Genomic DNA, 13,301 nt, shown 5'->3' with positions numbered 1-13,301 from the left:
TCAAGGCAAGACAGCCACATAATCGCTGTTACTGTTCTCTGGGGAAAAAAAAGCAGAAGACCAGCCATGAGGCTCAACACCCAGGAGTCACACTGACCCACACCAGTCAAGGGAAAGACTTCTCCCCAGGCAGAGGGCGATCTTGATGCCACATCAAAGTGACACCTTCAAGGGCTGGGGTACCACAGGGAGCTCTCCTGGCAAAAGAGGGGGTCTGTTTATAAGTCGAACATCAGAGTTTCCAGGACCAGATGCCTCCACTCACCAGCAGAACACCTGCGCCTTCCTCAGAGTGAGAACACCTAAGGCTTGTTCTAAGGAGGCCAAGGGAAAGGGAGGAAGAAGATGAGCTAATGGGAGGAAGTTCCCACTTCGGGAGCTGAGGATTTGGGAGCTTGCTCTGCCAAGGCTGGCCAAGCATGGACAACTGGTACGGCGAGACTCTCACCCAGTTCTTGGGGACGAACTCTAAAGGGTTCTCCTGTTGGAATTTGTGGTTATTTTATCATCGCTGAGACAAATACTACTGCCACCCCAAGCATCCTGAGCAACCCATCTGGGTTTGCCTGAGGACTGCAGCACAGGTACATCCCTGGGCTTCTACTCTGCCCCGTTTTATTCTTCTACGTGCTGTGGAGGGTTCAGGGAAGACCGAACCATGCTTTAAGACCTAGTTGGGAACAGGAACCACACCTTCAAACTCTGTAAGTTATGGTAGAAAATGGCCGTGGGACTACATCTGCAGCTGAACCTATAGGAAGCGGGTGCATGGGTCGCTTCTTCTCTGGGTGCACACTCCTCTATGTGGGGGAAGGGGGACAGAAAATGGTAGAGGAGGGTTTTGGGTTTTTTTTTTCCATAATTAAAAAGCCACGCTTAGTCTTGTTGGGGAGGTGAGAAGTTTGCTCTGGCAGTCTAAAGGGAAACTTTGCTATAGACAGAGGACAATGGGTGTGGGGTGATTGCAGGCTCCCCAGAACTCTCTGTCCTCTGCCTTTCTCCCTAGCTAGCACTTCTGGTCCCATCCCCATCACCTACCCACTGATGACTGAAATCCCTTTCATGGGGCTATCACCACACATCCCACCTTGAGAAGACAGGGTTAAACTGTAAATGTCTCAGGAAGTCTGAGTTAAATTCGAACTACGTTGTAACTGACAGATGCTAGATTCTCTTCTGAGAGCAGACTTGCAGGGATGTAAGCAAGAGTAGCTGCTTGGGATATGATCTGGATTCTCCTCACTCAGATTTACGGACCATCTCTCCTTTTCCACCATGGCTTAATAACTTTTGGGGTGTATCTGAAATAATTATTCCCCTAACACCATATAAATGAATGCTTAGCAAATATTGAGCAACATGTAACAGGATGAGGCTTGGGGAGAGGGTTGAAGCAATTTTCTCATTTGAAAATTCTGCTTGTTGGCCATCTGTTCCCAAACCTGTGTTGTTTGCACAAGGTCACAGAATGGGTCTGAAGTCAGCTCCTGGAGAATGTTTGGGAGCCACTCTTCCTCCCCGGGCTGTCCAAGCACAGAGAGCTCTATGCGTTTGCCACCTCCAGGAGCTCCAAGTCACCACTTCCCAACAAAATGGAAAGTGCTCTTCATAGGATGAAGCTTTTTAAAGCTAACATCCTAGAAAGGGGCAATTATCTGTATCGGTTCTGCAAAGTAGCCCAGTGGTGGAAATGGGACTAAGGTTCCTGTCTGGCACCCGTGTGCAAGTTTTTTTACCATAAATACCATCCAGCTGTATCTTCGATCTTCTCCATCTCAGGGAGGGACAGGTTCTCTTTATTGGCCTTAAAAGGTGAACCACCAGCCCTTGATTTGGTTTTTCAAACTTGGAGATCAGTTCCTCTAGGTTTGGAAAGGTCTGTCTTTGAGCGCCTTCCACGGTCTGCAAAAATGCAAGATCACTCATCATTGTGCAATGGTGTGTGAAAGATGACACTTCTCAAAACAGTGGTTTTCAGGGCTGCCGCTGAGCGGTGAATTGAAAACAGGTGGCCGACACTTGTGTGGGAGCTCACACCATACGCAATAACCAGAAACCCTCCTTTTTAAAATGGAATTCTGACTTGAGCTACTCTGAGTAAAGAAGATTAACAATCAAAGGTCCCCACCTCAGTCTGCAGTATCGAATGAGCCCCCATTCTTGGCAATTTGGGGACAGTTCTTGTAGGTACACTGTGGAGGGTACCCATCTAAGAGCTTATGTCAGAGTGAGGGGGACTAATACGGGAGGACTTCTGATGGGAAATGCAAAATATACAACTTACATACTTGATGAATTCAGACTCTCCATGAGAGGAAAACAAGACAAAAAGTCCCGATTTAAATTGAAAATGGGAATGTCAACATGACTCAGGTAAATTGTGAATAGTTGTTTTCTCTTTACCACCTACAAACCAAGTACAATTTTCTAATATAATCTTATAGAAATAATTTTAAAACACAAGAGCTTCCTTGGCTCTTATGTATTTGATTTTCTTAATGATCACTGTGGTTCTCTTAGGACCACAGTGTTGGTCTACAGAGGGGTGGTGACAGGAAGGCTCTGTGACCTGGGGTGTAGTTAACTCCATGACAGAGATGCAGCCTGACATGGAAGAGGGCTCTACGAAAGGCTGTCACTTCAGCCCAAGGTAGCATCCAGGACAGGCTGCTGTATGAAATGCCCCTCTGTGTCAATGAAATGCCCCTCTGTGTCTGTTATAACTGACTTGGATGCCTCTCTGTTTTATTCAGACAAGAGACAAAATGGGGTATTAAGGAATTATCCAGAACTTCCCAAAATATGCACAACAAAGAAATAAATGTTTTAAAATATGTTGCTTTAAAAGCTGCAAAAATACTTTTTAAATTTCCATATATAACCTTCACCCATACCCCAAATGTTAAAATTTTATTTGCCTTTCATTCTCTCTCTTTCTAAATATATATGTGTGTGTATATATGTATACATATATGTATTCTTTTTTAAAAAAAATTATGAGAGTAAGTTGCTGACATGATATCCCTTTGACCCTAAATACTTCATATTTCCTAAAAAGCAAGAACATTACATATCCACACTAAAATGAGGAAATTAATCGTTTTTTTTTTTTCAGGTACATTTCTAACTAAATGAACAGACCTGACCAAAGACAGTTTAGAATATCAATGGCCATTATAGGGAACTTTTTTTTAAACATCTTTATTGGAGTATAATTGCTTTACAATGGTGTGCTAGTTTCTGCTTTATAACAAAGTGAAGCAACTATACATATACATATATCCCCATATCTCCTCCCTTTTGTGTCTCCCTCCAACCCTCCCTATGAGGAAATTAATCTTGATGCAATACTATTACTAATCTACAGACCTGATGCAGATTTTGTCAATTGCCTCAATAATGTCCTTTGTGGCAAAAGAAAAATTACATATATGTGTGTGTGTGTGTGTGTGTGTGTGTGTGTGTGTGTGTGTCTGGGGATCATTGTATATTCTAATCTCTTTCAGACAGTCACAGTGAACTTTAGCATATTAAAGATTCTGAGAAATCCTGCAGTAAAAAAGTCTGCTTAACATTTATGCAAGTGTTTCAGAAAGATTAGTTCAGGAGTCTATGTTAGTAATTAAAGATTCAATGACATTTATTATACTCTATTTCCTACCAGAGAAGTAACTTCAAAAAAAAAAAAAAAAGGTTTTTCTGCTTAGCTCTCAGTAAACCAGAAGCATTAAAGAAATCCCTAAATTGCCAGTTGACTGATGCTCCCTTTTGCATTTTCATACAGCTATGGTGTCCCCGAATGTCGACTTCTTAAACATTCGGACTTCTCCCCACCTTCCCTTTCCACTCATCCTGTTCGTTGTTTAGTCTTATAATTTGACGGTAGTCTTATATGGAGTTCAGGTTGGTATATTTGACCCCTGGAGGAACTTTGTGCCTCTACACTTTTGAACAACAGCCTTGTTTTTCTTGAAAATGGAACCCAACTCTAGTGCATTCCTATTTCTCTGAAAGAAAGACAAGGTAAACTACTGATCTGATTCTAACTCTCCGCAGTGCTTCCCTGTTTAGAATGCCTCTTCATGGCATCTCAGGTTCGAGAGATGTTCTCAGGTTTTACTCCCCCCAGCTTGTGTTGTTTTTGTTATAGGAGTTCTTGTATGTTCTTACCTGTATATTGTAATACCCATGTTTCTCTTTGAAGATTCGGTATGTGTAGACCAACTTTTTAAACCTGTGGAAAGATGACTGTGTGAATCACAATGTTCTTATATGCAAATCCAGGTAATATCTACCACTGTATTTTGTGTGCAATGGCTTTGTCAATCTTGGATCCCAAAAAGAAACTGATCATTTTCAGACCTTCTCATCTGTGGGAATTTGAAAGAGAGGTTTTAAAATGGAGACCTTTATTCTATGGTGGAAGTCTGGGCTGTAGCAAAGAGAATAAGGAGAGAAATTTTACAGTTTCCATTGTCTTGGTATTTCTCTCTAGTTTTTTCACTTAGCCCTAAGTTGATACAACATACAAAACACCATCAAGCCATTCCTGTGTTGTTTATTAAGTGACAGGTCATTGACCTCATTAGAGATAGTTAATGTAACTAAAATAGAGAAGGTTGGGAATTTTGTGCAAGGAAGTGATGTATTGTGCTCTTTTTCCTCACTGGAACAGGAGCCACTGGGTAAGTAATCTAACTAGAATTTAGATAACAGACTCAATTGAGCAATTTCCAAAACAGGAAATAGCATACATTACCATATTTCCTCAATTCCAAGATGTCATCAATTGTAGGATACAGTCAATTTAGTAGTAGCTTTTGAGGAGAAAAATGCATACATTAAATGTCTCTATCAACTGTTAACTATGTTCTGATTCCAAAGAAATATTAAAATGTAAAAAATGAGGATAAAAAACATTGACATGAAGTTCAAATTATCTGACTGATCACTCCTCACCCCTTCACTTGCACCCATGCCAAAGAATCAGATGACCCATCTTTTGACTGAATTGGGAAGGCAGATAGCTATAGCTTTAAGGTACAGGAGACGTCATTGCTGATCGTCTGGTGGCTTTGACAATGGACTTCAAATCCCAATCCTTTTTGTGGGGTTTCCTGAGGCCAGAAGAAGCTAGTGGGTGTCTTTAAATCACATGACAAGCAACAAAAAGTTTTCACATGAATCCTTGTCTATATGTGACAAATTAAAGTATTCCACAGTCTGGGAAGAGGTCTCACAAGTGTCTTTTCACAGAAGTATTATTCAAATCGGGATCCAAACAAGGTCCATACATTGCTTTTGGTTGCTCACATGGTTTCTTGAAACTCAACTATCATATAGCCTAAGTTAAATTCTTAAATAAATGACTTTATGTTTAATTACATTGTTGTATTATCAGCCTAAGAAAATCTTTACTAGAGGAGTTTGAAAGAATAAAACAAATGGAGGTTCTATATTAATTAATCCAAAAGCCATATACCTGAAGTTAGAAAGACTGACATTGCTCAAATATAGTCTTATTCTTTGCAAAGTATTTTTAATGAAATAAGCCACATTGCAGTGATGCTTTACAAGAAATTGATTTACTGAACTTGTGATACCTATATGCATTTATTTTGGAATGTTTACCCCCAAAAATGCTGTAAGAGATTACAGAGCAGTGAGATTAGTATCCACTTTATACAATTGCAATATTATTGGGTCGACATAAAGACTTATTGTAATGCCTCCTATTCTAATTATTATTTTATAGATGCCACTTATAAAACTTTTAAAAGATACATGATTTTTCAGTGTGCATTTACACTCAAGGCAGTTATAAAGACCATGTTTCCCCTGGGCCTTCGGCCCCTGTCACCACGGTGACGAGGGAGCCCCTCTTTATCCCCCAACACTCACAGTCTTGTCTCTACCCTCTGCCTGGAATCCACTGGGCTAATCTCATCATGCCCTTTATCCCTGTTTGTTAGTCATTGCAAAAAGCCCAGTCTCACAGGATATCTTTTCTCCTGTTTTCTAATCCTACAAGGCTCTGTACAGCCTGTATTGTGTCCTCTCCCCAGCTCCTGAAATCCTTCCTTGTGTTCTCTAGCACTCAAGGTCTGCCATCATCAAAGTCTCCTATGTCTTCAACCTATTCTCTAATCATCCCTGTCACCTTCTCACTCTGAGGGAAACCTGGCTCTGTCTCACGGACACTGCTTCCCCGGGACCCCACTAAAAGGCTGCTGCTCTCTCCTCACTGCGGGCCTGGAGGGGAGGCCCGTGTTCTTGCTTTTGCAGCTCTTCAATGTTGTCTCCTGTCTCCAAACCCTCAGCTTTGAGCTTCATGTAGATTATATCACCTCCTACCCAATCAAGATGTCACTATGCTGACAGCTCCTCAGCTCTGTGTTACTGCGACTCGTTTCTCCAGGTTTTAGCTCCTAGCTCACTGTCACTGTCTTCAGTACTATTCCTGACTAAATTGTTGGCAATTTCAATTCACATGTAGATTATCCTTTAACATCCCAATTTCTCAGTTCCTCTAATTCCTCTCCTTCAATAATCTTGTCTTCCACCTACATCGCCTTCTCACTCCCATGTTCATAACCAGGACTGGCTACATAATTTGTGGGGCCCATAGAAAAAATGAAAATTTAACACCCCTCTTAAAAAATTATTAGGAATTTTGAGATGGTGACAGCAGAACAGTAAACCAAGTGCAGGGCCCTCTGAGTGTAGGGCCTTTGGTGGCTGCATAAGGTTGCATGCCACGAAGCCAGCCCCACTCATAACTTTGACCTTGTAATTGCCAATATGGGCAACCCTCTCATAATGTGAATTTCGTGCATCCCACTCTCTTTCTCCTGCTTCCCGTCTTTCCAGATCCCTTCCCCAACATTCCCTTGACCCCATAGACTTTCCAATCCATTGATCCTACCACTTTTCAGTGTTCTTACTCACATGTCTTCACTCCCTTCTTTACCCAGTTTAGATTGCTTGTCAACCATTACAATCACTCCCTTCAACTCCTTTATCATCGTTCACTTTATTTCCTTAATTAGCAGAATCCTGATTAAGCCCAAATCTCTACAGCTGCATGTGGCTGGGAGACACAGCCATGTTCACTGTTCTCTCTTTAAATGACCACAAACCTCAAGTAGGCTCTTAATGCCTCCAGGTGACCATTGATTTTCCTATTCTCCTCAACAATGATTCTACACCATTTCCTTTCTTCTTAAACCTTCAGCATCTCATTCTTAACTGATGATTTCACCAAAGAGATTAAAACAATCAGAAGAGAATCTCCAGATTCCCATCACCATAATAGCATAATAGCATCTACACGCATAGACTCTGCCTTTATTACCGTGGTTGAACTTTGCATGCTGCTCTGCAAAGCTAATCCCTCTTATTTCCACTGGTTGCCATCTGCTTTCATCTATTCAAGGACATAATTCTAGCAATTTTTCCTCTCTCTCTGATGTCATTATTATTCTTTACAAAACAGCCAGGGTGCTCCTTTTAAAAACTGTGAGTCAGATCATGTCACTCCTCTGCATAAATATCTGGTCTAGTCAATTTTGAAAAAGAAAAAACTGGTGTGTGTGTGTGTGTGTGTGTGTGTGTGCACTCAGTGCGGTGCTTCTGTCTTAACAAGTCTTATGTCTTCTTATAAAGCTATAATTAAGATAGTGAGAGTGAAGTAAGTCAGAAAGAGAAAAACAAGTACTGTATGCTAACGCATGTATATGGAATCTAAAAAAAAACAGTACTGATGAACCTAGTGGCAGGGCAGGAATAAAGATGCAGACATAGAGAATGGACTTGAGGACGCGGGGAGCGGGGAAGGGAAGTTGGGGCGAAGTGAGAGTAGCATTGACATATATACACTACCAAATGTAAAACAGATAGCCAGGGGACCTTCAAGATGGCGGAGGAGTAAGATGTGGATATCACCTTCCTCCCCACAAATATAACAAAAATACGTCTACATGTGGAACAGCTCCTACAGAACACCTACTGAATGCTGGCAGAAGACCTCCGACTTCCCAAAAGGCAAGAAAATCCCCACATACTTGGGTAGGGCAAAAGAAAAAAGAAAAACAGAGATAAAGGAATAAGGATGGGAGGGAGCTGTGAAGTAGGAAAAGTTTCCACATAATAGGAAGCCCCTTCACTGATGGAGACAGGGATGGGCAGCGGGGGGAAGCTTCAGAGCCACAGAGGAGAGCAAAGCAACAGGAGTGCAGAGGGCAAAGCAAAGAGCTTCCCGCACAGAGGATCAGAGCCAACCAGCACTCACCAGCCTGAGAGGCTTTTCTGCTCACCTGCTGGGGTGGGCGGGGGCTGCGAGCTGAGGCTCAGGCTTCAGAGGTGAGATCCCAGGGAGAGGGCTGGGGTTGGCTGCATGAACACAGCCTGAAGGGGGCTAGTGCGCCACAGCTAGCCAGGAGAGAGTCTGCGAAAAAGTGTGGACCTGCCTAAGAGCCAAGAGACCATTGTTTCGGGGTGCATGAGGAGAGGGGATGCAGAGCACCACCTAAACGAGCTCCAGAGACGGGTGTGAGCTGAAGCTATCAGCTCGGACCCCAGAGACAGGAATGAAATGCTAAGGCTGCTGCTGCAGCCACCAAGAAGCCTGTGTGCGAGCACAGCTCACTATCCATACCCCCCCGGGAGCCTGAGCAACAAACCACTGCCAGAGTTCTGTGATCCAGGGACTGGTTCCCCGGGAGAACACATGGTGTGCCTCAGGCTGTTGCAATGTCACACCAGCCTCTGCCACCACAGGCTCACCCCACATTCCAATAATAACTACCGTACCCCTCCCTCCCCCCAGCCTGAGTGAGCAAGAGCCCCCTAATCAGCCTCTGCTTTAACCCTGTACTCTCTGGGTGGGAACAGATGCCTGAGGGTAACCTACATGCGGAGGTGGGGCTAAAACCAAAGCTGAACCCCAGGAGCTGTGCGAACAAAGATGAGAAAGGGAAATTTTTCCATGCAGCCTCTGGAGCAGCGGATTAAATCCCCACAATCAATTTGATGTACCTGGCATCTGTGGAATACATGAATAGACAATGAATCGTCCCAAAATTGAGGTGGTGGACTTTGGAAGAAACTGTGGGGTTTGGGGTTTGCTGTCTGCAACTGATTTGTTTCTGATCTTTATGTTTATCTTAGTATAGTTTTTAGCGCTTGTTATCGTTGGTGGATTTGTTTATTGGTTTGGTTGCTCTTTTCTTTTTCAAAAATAATTATTTAAAAAAATTTTTATTTTAATAATTTTTAAATTTATTATTATTTTTCCTTCTTTTTTTCTCTCTCTTCTGAGCCATGTGGCTGACAGCGTCTTGGTGCTCTGGCCTGGTGTCAGGCCTGAGCCTCTGAGGTGGGAGAGTCAAGTTCAGGACATTGGGCCACCAGAGACCTCCTGCCCATCGGCAAGAGCTGTCCCAGAAATCTCCGTCTCAGCGTTAACACCCAGCTCCACCTAATGGCCAGCAAGCTCCAGTGCTGGACTTCCCATGCCAAACAACTAGCAGGACAGGAACACAGCCCCACCCATTGGCAGAGAGGCTGCCTAAAAATCATACTAACTTCACAGACAACCCAAAACACACCACTGGATGTGGCCCTGCCCACCAGAAAGACAAGATCCAGCCCCACCCACCAGAACACAGGTACCAGTCCCCTCCATCAGGAAGCCTACACAACCCACTGAACCAACCTCACCCACTGGGGGCAGACACCAAAACAACAGGAATTACAAACATGCAGCCTGAGAAATGGAGACCCTAAACACAGTCAGTTAAACAAAATGAGAAGACAGAGAAATATGCAGCAGATGAAGGAGCAAGGTAAAAACCCACCAGACCAAACAAATGAAGAGGAAATAGGCAGTCTACCTGAAAAAGAATTCAGAGTAATGATAATAAAGATGATCCAAAATCTTGGAAATAGAATAGACAAAATGCAAGAAACGTTTAACAAGGACATGGCAGAACTAAAGATCAAACAAACAGTGATGAACAACACAATAAATGAAATTAAAAATACTCTAGAAGGAACGAATAACAGAATAACTGAGGAAGAAGAATGGATAAGTGACCTGGAAGATAAAATACTGAAAATAACTACCACAAGGCAGAATAAAGAAAAAAAGAATGAAAAGAATTGAGGACAGTCTCAGAGACCTCTTGGACTGCATTAAATGTACAAACATTCAAATTACAGGGGTCTCAGAAGAAGAAGAGAGAAGGAAAGCATCAGAGAAAATATTTAAAGAGATTATAGTTGAAAACCTCCCTAACATGGGACAGGAAATAGTCAATCAAGTACAGGAAGTGCAGAGAGTCCCATACAGGATAAATCCAAGGAGAAAAACGCCAAGACACATATTAATCAAACTATCAAAAATTAAATACAAAGAAAACATATTAAAAGCAGCAAAGGAAAAGCAACAAATAACATACAAGGGAATCCCCATAAAGTTAACAGCTGATCTTTCAGCAGAAACTGCAAGCCAGAAGGGAGTGGCAGGACATATTTAAAGTGATGAAGGAGAAAAACCTACAACCAAGATTACTCTACCCAGGAGGATCTCATTCAGATTCAATGGAGAAACTAAAACCTTTACCAACAAGCAAAAGTTAAGAGAATTCAGCACCACCAGACCAGGTTGCATCAAATGTTAAAGGAATTTCTCTAGGCAGGAAACACAAGAGAAGGAAAAGACCTATGAAAACAAACCTAAAACAATTACGAAAATGGTAATAGGAATGTACATATCGATAATTACCTAAATGTAAATGGATTAAATGCTCCAACCAAAAGACATAGACTGGCTGAAAGGATAGAGAAACAAGCCCCATATATATGCTGTCTACAAGAAACCCACTTCAGACTTAGGGACACATACAGACTGAAAATGAGGTGATGAAAAAAGATATTCCATGCCATTGGAAATCAAAAGAAAGCTGGAGTAGCAATTCTCATATCAGACAAAATAGACTTTAAATAAAGATTACTACAAGAGACAAAGAAGGACACTACATAATGATCAAGGGATCAATTCAAGAAGAATATATAACAATTGTAAATATTTATGCACTCAGCATAGGGGTGCCTCAGTACATAAGGCAAATGCTAACAGCCATAAAAGGGGAAATCAACAGTAATACAGTTAGTGGGGGACTTTAACACCCCACTTTCACCAATGGACAAATCATCCAAAATGAAAATAAATACGGAAACACAAGCTTTAAATGACACATTGAACAAGACATACTTAATTGATATTTATAGGACATTCCATCCAAAACAACAGAATACACTTTCTTCTCAAGTGCTCATGGAACATTCTCCAGGATAGATCATATCTTGGGTCACAAATCAAGCCTTGGTAAATTTAAGAAAATTGAAATCGTATCAAGTATCTTTTCCGACCACAACACTATGAGACTAGATATCAATTACAGGTAAAAAACTGTAAAAAATACAAACATACGGAGGCTAAACAGTACGCTACTAAATAAGAGCATATTTTTATCAAGAGATCACTGAAGAAATCAAAGAGAAAATTTAAAAAATACCTAGAAACAGGCAATGAAAACACAATGACCCAAAACCTATGGGATACAGCAAAAGCAGTTCTAAGAGGGAAGTTTATAGCAATACGATCGTAACTTAAGAAACAAGAAAAATCTCAAATAAACAACCTAACCTTACACCTAAAGCAACTAGAGAAAGAACAACAACAAAAAAAACCCCCAAAGTTAGCAGAAGGAAAGAAATCATAAAGATCAGATCAGAAATAAATGAAAAAGGAATGAAGGGCACAATAGCAAAGATCAATAAAACTAAAATCTGGTTCTTTGAGAAGATAAACAAAATTGATAATCCATTAGTCAGACTCATCAAGAAGAAAAGGGAGAAGACTCATCAACAGAATTAGAAATGAAAAGGAAGTAACAACTGACACTGCAGAAATACAAAGGATCATGAGAGATTACTACAAGCAACTCTATGCCAATAAAATGGACAACCTGGAAAAAATGGACAAATTCTTAGAAAAGCACAATGTTCTGAGACTGAACCAGGAAGAAATAGAAAATATCAACAGACCAATCACAAGCACTGAAATTGAAACTGTGATTAAAAATCTTCAAACAAACAAAAGCCCAGGACCAGATAACTTCACAGGTGAATTCTATCAAACATATAGAGAAGAGCTAACACCTATCCTTCTCAAACTCTTCCAATTTATAGCAGAGGGAGGAACACTCCCAAACTCATTCTATGAGGCCACCATCACCCTGATACCAAAACCAGACAAAGATGTCACAAAAAAAGAAAACTATCAGCATTGATGAACATAGATGCAAAAATCCTCAACAAAATAATAGCAAACAGAAGCCAACAGCACATTAAAAGGATTATATACCATGTTCAAGTGGGATTTATCTCAGGGATGCAAGGATTCTTCAATATACGCAAATCAATCAATATGATACACCATATCAACAAATTGAAGGATAAAAAGCATATGATCATCTCAATAGATGCAGAAAAAGCTTTTGACAAATTTCAACACCAATTTATAATAAACACTCTCCAGAAAATGGGCATAAAGGGAACCTACCTCAACATCATAAAGGCCATATATGACAGATCCACAGCCAACATTGTTCTCAATGGTGAAAAAGAGAAACCATTTCCTCTAAGATCAAGAACAAGACAAGGTTGCTCACTCTCACTGCTGTTATTCAACATAGTTTTGGAAGTTTTACCCACAGCAATCAGAGAAGAAAAAGAAATAAAACGAATCCAAATTGGAAAAGAAGAAGTAAAACTGTCACTGTTTGCAGATGGCATGATACTATACATAGAGAATCCTAAAGATTCTACCAGAAAACTACTAGAGCTAATCAATGAATTTGGTAAAGTAGCAGGAGACAAAATTAATGCATAGAAATCTCTTGCATTCCTATACATTAACAACAAAATACCAGAAAGAGAAATTAAGGAAACAATCCCATTTACTATTGCAACAAAAAGAATAAAATACCTAGGAATAAACCTACCTAAGGAGACAAAAGCCCTGTATGCAGAAAACTATGAGACACTGATGAAAGAAATTAAAGATAATACAAATGGAGAGATATACCATGTTCTTGGATTGGAAGAATCAACATTGTGAAAATGACTCTACTACCCAATGCAATCTACAGATTCAATGCAATCCCTATCAAACTACCAATGGCATTTTTCACAGAACTAGAACAAAAAATTTCACAATTTGTATGGAAACACAA

The 13,301-nt window shown here is 40.8% G+C and overlaps 1 protein-coding gene across 1 annotated transcript in view; it reads right to left on the bottom strand.

Annotated features, from left to right (window-relative positions):
* SH2D1B (SH2 domain containing 1B) overlaps positions 1 to 13,301 on the bottom strand; it is a 31,723-nt gene continuing 18,422 nt past the window's right edge. The window contains exons 2-4 of the mRNA XM_060142231.1: positions 4,171 to 4,234; positions 1,737 to 1,902; positions 1 to 38 (exon numbers count right to left, since the gene is read on the bottom strand). Of these exons, the coding sequence (XP_059998214.1) occupies positions 1 to 38; positions 1,737 to 1,902; positions 4,171 to 4,234 (268 nt within the window). The remainder of the gene's footprint in view (positions 39 to 1,736; positions 1,903 to 4,170; positions 4,235 to 13,301) is intronic.

Source organism: Lagenorhynchus albirostris, chromosome 2 (genome assembly GCF_949774975.1).
Source record: "Lagenorhynchus albirostris chromosome 2, mLagAlb1.1, whole genome shotgun sequence".
Lineage (NCBI taxonomy): Eukaryota > Metazoa > Chordata > Mammalia > Artiodactyla > Delphinidae > Lagenorhynchus > Lagenorhynchus albirostris.
Note: the sequence above shows the minus strand (reverse complement) of the source record. Positions and strands in the feature narration are given on the sequence as shown.